This window comes from Tachypleus tridentatus, chromosome 5 (assembly GCF_004210375.1).
Source record: "Tachypleus tridentatus isolate NWPU-2018 chromosome 5, ASM421037v1, whole genome shotgun sequence".
Taxonomy (NCBI): Eukaryota; Metazoa; Arthropoda; class Merostomata; order Xiphosura; family Limulidae; genus Tachypleus; species Tachypleus tridentatus.
This window is the reverse complement of record NC_134829.1, coordinates 27,354,188-27,366,854: the sequence shown is the minus strand read 5'-3', so window position 1 is coordinate 27,366,854 and position 12,667 is coordinate 27,354,188. Positions and strand designations below refer to the sequence as shown.

At 32.7% G+C, this 12,667-nt stretch overlaps 1 protein-coding gene across 1 annotated transcript in view; it reads right to left on the bottom strand.

The window, feature by feature from the left end:
- Positions 1–282: 282 nt before the first annotated feature.
- LOC143250254 (uncharacterized) overlaps positions 283–12,667 on the bottom strand; it is a 46,760-nt gene continuing 34,375 nt past the window's right edge. The window contains exons 3-4 of the mRNA XM_076500725.1: positions 4,683–4,875; positions 283–1,687 (exon numbers count right to left, since the gene is read on the bottom strand). Of these exons, the coding sequence (XP_076356840.1) occupies positions 1,404–1,687; positions 4,683–4,875 (477 nt within the window). The 3' untranslated portion in view covers positions 283–1,403. The remainder of the gene's footprint in view (positions 1,688–4,682; positions 4,876–12,667) is intronic.

The following is a 12,667-nucleotide window of genomic DNA, read 5'->3' as shown; positions in this document are numbered from 1 at the left end:
GTTATACAGATAAGGACACCAGATGCACCTGTCACTCTGGTTCCACCTGCCAAGTTTGGTCCTCCTAACTCCACAAGTATGGGAACAGTTCACGAACAACTAACTAAATTCACAAACACACAACATGAAAACATGAATTAATCTAGGATTAATGTAATGGTTACAACACATTACAATATAATAAAGATATACCAAAGTAAGTTACTACTTCCAATAATATATTCACATAACTGTAATATTTAATCTTGTAACTTTTGTTATTTCCAATAATGTTTACAGGTTACTTTGGGAAGTGGTGTTTACCTGTACTGGCCTAATTACTTGTTTTATATCAAACTTTTGTTTTTCGCAACAATCCACAAACAGTTTACAAAAATACTTATCATAAATAGTTTGATACGTAATAGAATCAGCGGTTATCCATGGAAAATACGATAGATATTCGTCAGGTTTACGATAACTTACATATAATATAATAAAGACGTCAAATAAAATTCGAGATGCACTTTTTGGCCTTTACTCTGTCGGTAGACACGCATTTCTTTCAGTAGAGGATAAAAATAAAAACATCAGTAAGGTGAGGAAAACTGTGATAGCTCGATTTGACGACAGTTATCAATTGGTAGGCCTAAACGCTTTTATGAGTGTACAAACGTTGAAATTATTTCTTCCAATCTGATAATGCTCTCGATCGTTACTGATATAAGGTAAGCTGTAAAGATCAGTACTCAACTGCAAACAAGTTAATACTTTATTAAGAAATATAAACGGTATTGTACTTTCAGTACATGCAGATATGTAATCGGAAAGTCACCATTTTTCTTCTATTTCTTCCGTCTTAAGCTAGATACCCACTAGTGGTTTTCGAGAGGGTCCTTCAGGTGGTCTAAGAGCTGGTCCAAAATGCATGTCGCATAAAAAGTAACGCTATATTTTCAATTAATTCTGTATTTAGTAAGTTTTTAATGTGCCCAGCAAAAGTGAGTAAGGTAGGATCGGTAAGTGGTCTGTTGACAAAAAAGTTTGAGAACCATTGAGGTCAAACATGCTGGTAGAAGAAAGGGTCAATAGAACATGGGATAAACTTCTGATGCAGAGGCTAAAATAAAAAACAACAACAACAGAGACTTACAAATGTCAATACGCCAGTAAAATCATATAAATTATATTTTACTACCAAAGGCAGTATTTAAGTTAAATTTGTTGGGTTGTAAATTCATGATCAAGAAAGGTTTGATATGTTTTCTAAGGAGTTCTAATATTGGTTATTATTTTCCAACAAATTTACTTAAACGGTCCACTTAATAACATTAGAAAACTATTGATGCGATAGGTCGAATTGCTAGAAACCCCACACCAAATTTGCACACAATTCAATATTAAAAAGCAAAATAAGCAAAGAACTATAACACGTGGAGATTATCGCAAGATTTTGACTTGTATCTCTCTTTTCCTAAGAACTTGTACAACATATCCCGAGCTCGTCTGCTGGCTCCATATAAGGAACTCTTGCTATGATACCTATGACCTCTACCGGTTGGAGAGAAATGGTTGAATTCCTTCTTCTGCTGGTTTTTAAGACGTATCTGGGTAACAATTCCAACAAGTAAATCATCAGTCTTATGGCTGATGACTGCTGATGTCTCCATGAATTTACTTTCGTATGATATGGCGACAGACTTGCCTTCTGAAAGACAGAGAATGAAACGTTAAAATCTAAATAAAATTATGTAAATTTCAATGAATAATCTCTTAAAAAGTGACGTGAAACAGAAGGTTATCTCGATGTTCTCTCAACTTTTTATCCAATTTAAGAAATTAAGAAACTTCTAACTCAATGTTTTTTTTATAACAATCATTGTGTATAACCAGAAATGATAATTTATTTTCGTATAGACTAACAGCTGAGGCACAGAAACTTTGTTCTATCAGTACCGTGGACACATCCTTCCACTTTAGGAAGTTATCAGAAAGAAAGGGTTTTCACTCTTCAAAGTTTCCAAAGTTTACTATCAGTTTCATATTTCAACCATGTAATGAAATACAGAAATATGCGTTTTCTTTTTAAATTGTGTATCTAAAAATGTTGTTACTGGTTTTAGCACAAAGTCACACGATGGGCGAGCTGCACTTTGTCCACAACATGGATCGAGGCCCCAGAGGTTTGAGTCTGGAAGCTTACCACTGGCCTATCAGAGGACATATCTAAACCTAAACCTGCCACTAGGAGAGTTGCTATCTATAGATGTATGACAAGTGAAGGAGTTAAGAAATTTTATTAAGTGTTGATTTATTGGCTGCAAAAAAGCATTTTTTACAGCTAAGCTGCGATATAATTTTCAAAATACCCTGTTTGTACAGATTTTTACACGGGTATATAGCAGCTGAAAGGTTCTCAAGGTATCCTGTTTACATATAATATTTAAACTGGTTTATAGCAGTTGTAGAAGATTCAAAGTGTGCTTCTCTCTTCGTGGGTTAATTATAATCACGCTCTTAATCTAAGGTGATTTTCTTCAAGTCCGTAATTTATTCTGAATGAATAAACTTAATTACTTCTAAAACGTAGTTTTAATTTTTCGCAGTTTGAGATAAGTGTGAATTTAATTAGTTAATCAGCTGACGCTATAAATATGTTAAAATACATTAGATATAAAATAATTACTGGTGTTTTTATTGTTGTATAAAATATATATTCAAAAATCTGTAATTTATAAATTTAATCGAAATGAATGGAACGATCGCCAGGTAATCATCCTTTTGTAAGTAAAGTGAAATAGACGAAACAGCACGAAATCTGAAGTTTCAATGTAAAAATGTATTAAAAACATTATTTTTTGGGTTGTAACAGGGGCGGCCGCCTCCCAAGTCCTAGTGTGGGTTCAAAATATTTCTGCAACCCTTATTTTATTATGTGTTTCATACCAAACATATTTTGACCTATTAACCTTAATGAAACCGTAAGTACAAAACTTATTTTGAACTATTAACTCTAATGTAACGGTAAGTACAAAACCTATTTTTTAACATATTAATTCTAATGAAGCCGTAAGTGCAAAAAACCTATTTTCGAACTACTAATCTAACCGTAAGTACAAGATCTATTTTTTGACATATTACCTCTAATGAATATGTAAGTACAAATCTTATTTTTTGGCATATTAACTCTGATGATCCGTAAGTACAAAATCTGATTTTGAACTATTAACTTTTATGTAGCTCTACGTACAAACCTATTTTTTGACATATCAATTCTAATGAAGTCGTAAATACAAAACTTGGCTGAAATAAAAAGGTCTTTTGCTATTAACTGCTGATTAAAAGTAGTTTTTTTTCTCTCTCTCATTTTGTTACAAAAATGTGTATCTTTTTTACGCTATACTTGAACATGTTTTTCATATCCAGAAGTAGGCTCCAAGTCTGTTCTTTTCCTGTTGTTTTTGTGTCTGAATAACTTTGTCTGGACCAATGATAGAAGAGCTAAGGCTCTCTCACCGTTTTTTTACACCATACAAATAAGCCTAGACAACAGCTAGGTGTGCATATCCAAGCGAGCCTGATGAGCCAGTAAGTGACAGAAGAAGATAGGCCTCTCCTTATTTTACTTGGCGCTCGCGCTTGAATGAAAATTCCCAGGTAGTTAAAAGTTATTTATTTATTTTTACGTCTAATAAAATGTAGAAAAAGTTTAATTCTTATTGAAATAATATGAAACCGTTCGTTTGTGTCCCCAGTTGCTTTGTGTCCCTATTATTCCAACACTGTCCATTGAAACAAGGAAGCTAAAAGGTGTTTCATCAAGAAAACTGGCTGAAGAGGGAGCCATTTTGAGACAATAAAGTTTAAAAGAGGGTTTAAATTGTTTTAGAGAACTAGGTGAAGAAAAACTAATTTTGAAACAATAAAGTTTAAAGACGTTTTGAGTTGTTTCAGAGAACTAGGTGAAGAGGAACCAATTTTGAAACAATAAGTTTAAAGACGGTTTGAATTATTTTAGAGAATTGGGTGAAGAGAAACCAATTTTGAAACAATAAATTTTAAAGACGTTTTGAGTTGCTTCAGAGAACTAGGTGAAGAGGAACCAATTTTGAGACAATAAAGTTTAAAGACGTTTTGAGTTGTTTCAGAGAACTAGGTGAAGAGGAACCAATTTTGAGACAATAAATTTTAAAGACGTTTTGAGTTGTTTCAGAGAACTAGGTGAAGAGGAACCAATTTTGAGACAATAAAGTTTAGAGACGATTTGAATAGGTAATAAAAATGTTATTACAAGTTTATCATGAATAGCAATGCTTGTCATCATTTGGAACAAGTAATTTACGTAGACACAGTATGGAAGAAAGTGGTAATACAACCGGAGATTAATTAATAGCTAAGTAAGGATATCTTGACTTCCCCGGGGGTGTTGGTTGAGGCGAGGGTTGTTTTGGTCAATTAAGACTGCTTCTCTCGAAAGTGTCTTCGAACATGTTTGTTTTCACTTTGGATTACAGCTCTAATTCTCACGATGTCTGGGCTTAGGCAGTCAGAGAGAAAGTTTATAAACAAAGTAATTAATTGCTGTCGAAACTGTATTTGAACTAACAACATCAAACGTATTTTCGACCAGGATCACTGACTTTTTGTCGTGTTGCCTCGTTAGTAGAGTACAAACAGAAATTTATAAATAGTCAAGTACTTACCGACTATAGAAACTGTTCTCGAACGTACAAGATCAGATTTATTTCCTACCAGGATAACTGCCCTTATTGACGTGTAACCTCGTTCCCGGAGACCGAAAAGAATATCCACGGCAATTTCAAAAGTTTCTCTTTCCGTTACAGAATACACTACAACGTAAGCATCAGCTGAACCAGCAGTGTCTTCTCTAAGATCCTTGTTGCCATGAAAAAAATACACGTACAATATTCCTAAGGTCATAATTAAATACAAAATAATGATGAAAAAATAAGATATCAACAAGAAACTTAAAAGACTTGGGGAAAAGTACAGAGGGCAGGCCTTTCCAAAATATTTTTCGCGTTTTCCTAAAGATTATTTGTTTGTGTAGTATTTAAGCACAAAGCTACACAAAGAGCTATCTGTGATCTGCCGACCACAGGGAGCGAAACCCGATTTCTAACAGTATTAATTCGCAGACATACCGATGTGTCACTGGGGGGAGAAGGCTTTCAAAAAATGACGTATATCGTACTTACCATTAGTGCTAACAGTACTGTTTATATTACTGTTTTTTTATTATCTGTTAAGTTACGCCAGAACGACGATCGGATAATTATACCAATATATTACAATTACATTCCTAAAATATATAAATCGCAACGTCCACGACAGTTTGTTCTGTACAATTTTTTTTTGCGTGGATTTACGTTCGTTTACTTTTTTTTTATCATAAAACACGCTACTTTAACGAAATCCAATTTATAGAAGTTAGAGTTTATTCACATTATGATTGACTTAAAATAACACTTTATTACTCCAAGTATTTAAAGTATCTCCCCAGTACAAAATATCGTGGATGGAGTTTGAATATTTGGTAACCAGAATATTAAAGTAAAACAAAACAGTATTTATGTAATTTATTTAAAAAAAAAGAAAATATTGTAATATAAAACAACGAACCATGAAAGTGCTTCTTGTTTTTTGTTTTTCTTTTTAGCCTGACGTTATTAAATTTGTGAACATGTTTTATGGTGATTTGAATATTTTCTAAAATCTTTTAATTAATTAATTTCTATACCAATACAACATTGACAATAATTGTATATTACCTATCACGGCATGTAAATAAAAAATTTTATATGTGAACTTGTTGAAATTCCTCAATGACAATTTGGCTGGCCCTCCTCACACACAAACAAACAGTTTCCTGCGATTCCATTTACTTGGATATATAAAATAAGACATGTGATCGTTCAAATTACTACTCGAGTCCTATAAATGCAGAGTTAAATTCGGGTCATGGTTTGTCAACGAGACAATTTGTAGGAGAAAAGGTCTCTGACTTTCAATGGAATGTTGTTGAATGTAAAGACGTAACAGTAACGTTGTCATGAATGATCATTTATTCTCCGGGGTATTCGAGGACATCCCTTATTAAGTTCTACTAGTAAGGGCAGTTAAAATACGATACTCATTAAAACAATAATCGTCAACTGTTGTCAACAGACTGAGAGAAAAACACGTAATAAAATACACTTCTAAATGCCACAAATTTGAAGCCATTTCCCAGGTTACCAGGCCATTTCATAATGATCAGTCAGTACGATGAGAGGAACATCACACTAGCATTTATATCGCAGCCAACGATCAGTCTAAACCTTTCAATGTTATTTGCGAACAATAAAGCACAGTTTCATGTTTCCTTGTTATGAATTTTGCGCTTTTATGAAGTTACATGAGGGCTATTTGTGCTAGTTGTCTCTAATTTAGCAGTGAAAGACTAAAGGGAAAACAGCTAGTCATCACCACCCACCGCCAACGCTTAATCTACTCTTTAACCAACAAATAGTGGGATTGACCTTAACATTATAACGCCCCCACGGCTGAAAGAGCGAGCATGTTTGATGCGACCGGGATTCGAACCCGCGACCCTCGGATTACGAGTCGAACGCCCCTAACGCGCTTGGCCATGCCGGGCCCTGAATATTACTAATAGAAATCACACACAGAAGACACTCACCTACGTCATGCACCTGGGTATTACTTCTTATCCACGTGCATGTGCGCATCTTTTTAATGAGGAAAATTAACAAAAAACACATAGAAAGGAATATATGACTATCTTAGCTCCAAGGGAAAAGAACACAGAAACCTGAAATTTTGCACTCCTACTAAATGAACCCTAATGGTGTGCAACTGGGAATTATTATTTATCTTATGCACGTGCGTGCGCGACCGCACCTTTTTAATGAGGTAAACTGGCGAAAAATCGCATTGAAAAGAAATGGTTGCTGAAATAATAATATCTAATATATTGAAAAGCCAGTAGGTTTAGTAACAGTGCGTTCCAATAAGTCATAACATTATGTAACAAAATGTTTACTTTTGTTAGTAGGTTTAGTAACAGTGCGTTCCAATAAGTCATAACATTATGTAACAAAATGTTTACTTTTTGTTAGTAGGTTTAGTACCAGTGCGTTCCAATAAGTCATAACATTATGTAACAATGTTTACTTTTTGTTAGTAGGTTTAGTAACAGTGCGTTCCAATAAGTCATAACATTATGTAACAAAATGTTTACTTTTTGTTAGTAGGTTTAGTAACTGTGCGTTCCAATAAGTCATAACATTATGTAACAATGTTTACTTTTTGTTAGTAGGTTTAGTACCAGTGCGTTCCAATAAGTCATAACATTATGTAACAAAATGTTTACTTTTGTTAGTAGGTTTAGTACCAGTGCGTTCCAATAAGTCATAACATTATGTAACAAAATGTTTACTTTTGTTAGTAGGTTTAGTGACAGTGCGTTCCAATAAGTCATAACATTATGTAACAAAATGTTTACTTTTTGTTAGTAGGTTTAGTACCAGTGCGTTCCAATAAGTCATAACATTATGTAACAAAATGTTTACTTTTTGTTAGTAGGTTTAGTAACAGTGCGTTCCAATAAGTCATAACATTATGTAACAAAATGTTTACTTTTTGTTAGTAGGTTTAGTACCAGTGCGTTCCAATAAGTCATAACATTATGTAACAATGTTTACTTTTTGTTAGTAGGTTTAGTACCAGTGCGTTCCAATAAGTCATAACATTATGTAACAAAATGTTTACTTTTGTTAGTAGGTTTAGTAACAGTGCGTTCCAATAAGTCATAACATTATGTAACAAAATGTTTACTTTTTGTTAGTAGGTTTAGTACCAGTGCGTTCCAATAAGTCATAACATTATGTAACAATGTTTACTTTTTGTTAGTAGGTTTAGTACCAGTGCGTTCCAATAAGTCATAACATTATGTAACAAAATGTTTACTTTTTGTTAGTAGGTTTAGTAACAGTGCGTTCCAATAAGTCATAACATTATGTAACAATGTTTACTTTTTTGTTAGTAGGTTTAGTACCAGTGCGTTCCAATAAGTCATAACATTATGTAACAAAATGTTTACTTTTTGTTAGTAGGTTTAGTAACAGTGCGTTCCAATAAGTCATAACATTATGTAACAATGTTTACTTTTTTTGTTAGTAGGTTTAGTACCAGTGCGTTCCTATAAGTCATAACATTATGTAACAAAATGTTTACTTTTTGTTAGTAGGTTTAGTAACAGTGCGTTCCAATAAGTCATAACATTATGTAACAAAATGTTTACTTTTTGTTAGTAGGTTTAGTAACTGTGCGTTCCAATAAGTCATAACATTATGTAACAAAATGTTTACTTTTTGTTAGTAGGTTTAGTACCAGTGCGTTCCAATAAGTCATAACATTATGTAACAAAATGTTTACTTTTTGTTAGTAGGTTTAGTACCAGTGCGTTCCAATAAGTCATAACATTATGTAACAATGTTTACTTTTTGTTAGTAGGTTTAGTACCAGTGCGTTCCAATAAGTCATAACATTATATAACAATGTTTACTTTTTGTTAGTAGGTTTAGTACCAGTGCGTTCCAATAAGTCATAACATTATGTAACAAAATGTTTACTTTTTGTTAGTAGGTTTAGTAACAGTGCGTTCCAATAAGTCATAACATTATGTAACAAAATGTTTACTTTTTGTTAGTAGGTTTAGTAACAGTGCGTTCCAATAAGTCATAACATTATGTAACAAAATGTTTACTTTTTGTTAGTAGGTTTAGTAACTGTGCGTTCCAATAAGTCATAACATTATGTAACAAAATGTTTACTTTTTGTTAGTAGGTTTAGTACCAGTGCGTTCCAATAAGTCATAACATTATGTAACAAAATGTTTACTTTTTGTTAGTAGGTTTAGTACCAGTGCGTTCCAATAAGTCATAACATTATGTAACAATGTTTACTTTTTGTTAGTAGGTTTAGTACCAGTGCGTTCCAATAAGTCATAACATTATGTAACAATGTTTACTTTTTGTTAGTAGGTTTAGTACCAGTGCGTTCCAATAAGTCATAACATTATGTAACAAAATGTTTACTTTTGTTAGTAGGTTTAGTAACAGTGCGTTCCAATAAGTCATAACATTATGTAACAAAATGTTTACTTTTTGTTAGTAGGTTTAGTACCAGTGCGTTCCAATAAGTCATAACATTATGTAACAAAATGTTTACTTTTTGTTAGTAGGTTTAGTAACTGTGCGTTCCAATAAGTCATAACATTATGTAACAAAATGTTTACATTTTGTTAGTAGGTTTAGTACCAGTGCGTTCCAATAAGTCATAACATTATGTAACAAAATGTTTACTTTTTGTTAGTAGGTTTAGTAACAGTGCGTTCCAATAAGTCATAACATTATGTAACAAAATGTTTACTTGTTGTTAGTAGGTTTAGTACCAGTGCGTTCCAATAAGTCATAACATTATGTAACAAAATGTTTACTTTTTGTTGTTCCTATTTTCCTCTTCAAACTTTGCTTCTGTAACCTGGAGCGTATAACGAAAACATGATGGGAGACTATATTTGGGGGTTGATACCTGCAAGTTATTTATAGTACAGTCGCAAATCTCGATAAACTATTCACTTCTAAACATTGTTGTTCATTTTTGTATAACTTTAGTGTAAATACATGTAAATCTTGATTCATACGTTGTTTTATTCAGATCTTATGTAAATGAAAATGTACAAATTTGTCCTTTTTTACATAGAAAATAGATTAATTTCTAAATTTCATTATCCAGGTCACAAAAGCAAAGTTTGAAGGGAATGATGGCCTTTTTCTGTACTTTTACAACATAAGCAATTAAGAAATAACACATACTATCCAGAAACAAAATTTGTGTTACATAGTCTTATTGTAACGCATTGTTAGCAACAAAAGTATAGCCTAATAACGTTGTTACTCTATGTACTGAAAGTATAAAACGAAATGTCTAGACTACAAAACTGGAAAAATATTTTTTGATTTCTTAATTTAGTCTCCGTTTATTACTTTTTTTGTTTTTTATTAGTAATATAACAGAAAACACCCCAATTCAGAAACGATTCACGTTTAAAATCATGCGTGACGTGATACAGACTGACGTTTACATAGGTTAGATAATTTGACTATAGTGCCATCTATAATTATCTACAGCATAATTATCTAGAATATGTCAACCAAATAATCCTGGAAAAGCCGGGTTCTTTTGCTAATACATACATATTTATAATGACGTGTGTTCTTGTTATTTGTTTTAAAAATTCTTTTCATGTTTTAAGTATATCTTGGGATTAGTTGTCTTGTTTGTTTTTTATACTTCGTGTTAGACTCTCGTTACGAAAACTTAATCAGCAGTTTGATCAAACAATAGTGCAATAAACGAACTAGTTAATCTAATTCTTTCTTCAGATTTATCAATTTCCATAAGCCACGCTTCCTTGGTTGAGAGAAACTAATCAATCATCCACATACATAGCGGAGACCAGCTACGAACAAACTGTTAGAAGTTGTTCCTATAAGATTCGCCATTAAGACTTTCATTAATCTATTTAACGCAAATATCTTGAGAAAAAAACACAACAACCAACAACACTTGTTTTGTTGTTTCTTCCAGGCTCTAATTATTGTCAGGAACTTTGTTTTCTCTTCGATTTCATTAGTCCAGAAGGATAATCTGATGACATATGTTCATATAGTGATGAGCGAGAAACATCCATGTTTAAAGATAAAAGTTATAATGGCTGTGACTAAACGTAGACAAATAATTAAAATAAATGTGAAAATTTAAAATTCTAAACTCTGACCTTTGTCGAACTGACCTTTTGTCTCCGTGTGTTTTGAATATTAAAATATGGCTTGTATGCTTATCGCTTGTTGTTTTATTTTTCTAAAATCACAAACAGAATGATTCGAATGTTAATACATAAAAACGTAAAGAAGGTTAATAACTAAAAATGTCCTTAAATTAATACTTGCTTACGACTAACTTCTTTTAAAGTAACATCGGTCTTATATGAGTAGACGAAACTCCGAGGACTTGGAATTCTAATAGAAGTTAATCTTGCCATGAAACGTTTGTGCGATTTGTCTTAAACATAGGTCTGATCCCACTACAGAGAGTCTATATGCTTTATCTTGAATATAGGCCTAATTTCACCATAGAGAGTTTGTACGTGTTGTCTTAAACCTAAGCTAATCTCACCATGGAGAGTTTGTACATTTTTGTTTCTACAATGGCTAATAAGTATTAGAATGTTTAAACAAATATTCATGCTCTACTGTTTCAAAGTCCAGTAAGCTAATACAATAAGTGTAAGCTACCCAATGCAACCCTATTCTTATTATATTTTTCGATATTACATGAATGAAGTAATTGTGATTATATTTCTGTTGGTATTTTCAACCTAACTGTAACCTTATGTAATGCATGGATTAAACGGCGAAGTCAGGGGAGAACAGAACTGTCTCAGCCTCCCCTGATTCTATGGGTAGTTTTCACTGTACAGCAGGAATAGCTGTCACAGTTATGAAGACTTCCCAGCTGAAAGTATTCAGCAGTACATCGCAACTTGGATCTTGGACCTTCCGATTTGTAATTCTGCATCCTAAAATATAGATCACGACCAGTCTTTGACGATACACATGGCATTCCTAAAACTTCTATCCATTTATTGATCGTGTATTTACTGGATAAAAAGCAATTACAATGGTCTTGTGTTAAAAAATATGGTCAATAGAAATGTTAATATATAAAGTAGTTCCGACAGTTTTGTTTATTAAAATGGAGCTATCTGATATAAGGCAGCTATAGCGTCAGTGGCATATGTCCGACGAAATTGAAGCGTTTAAAGACAAAATTCACCAACACTATCTATCAATATCCAGGAATTTGTGGAGAAAACTCACTAACACTTTCCATAAATGATAAAAGTAATGTGGACAATATCCCATAATTATATGGTTTTTTCCGATGTGTACCTAAAAATTAGTGGTTCGACCCTCTATCAGAAGGTCCTAAGATACCTAGTATCAGTACTCAGAATTACGCTCCACAAGGAAAGAAACAAAAGGCAAATACACAAATCAGAAATATTTGACGAGACGGAGAAAGAAGTTTGCGATTATGTATGGATGAGAAGTTGTAAGTAAGTCACTTGTTTCAGTGTAATCCCCCTTGTAAGCTAAATCAAAATAGTCCCTGCTTGTTAAATAAGACAAAATAAAATGTGAAATCGAAGTTAGGCTTAAATTTCACAACACAATTTATTTATATGCCTAACTCTACTTTCCTCATAACTCAGAATCCGCAAAATCCAGGAGAAAGTAAATCAAGGCTAAACAATAAGTTCGATTAAGGTGAACTTCAAATATACGTAAGAGTTTCAACTCTTTCGCTCCTTAAAATCAAAATCACAACATAAACCTTCACTTATTCTGTTGTGTAATCTGATACTCTGATACTCAAGAGGCAGACCTGCCCATAAATGTGTCAATAAAGTTTAATGTTGATAAAGTGTAGATTGAATTGGACCTCCTTTGGACTATGACTAAATAATAATTTTCGAAATACTAAGTTTATTTATTAAGCCTTAGCCCACCCAATAGAGAATCCATACATACTGTAT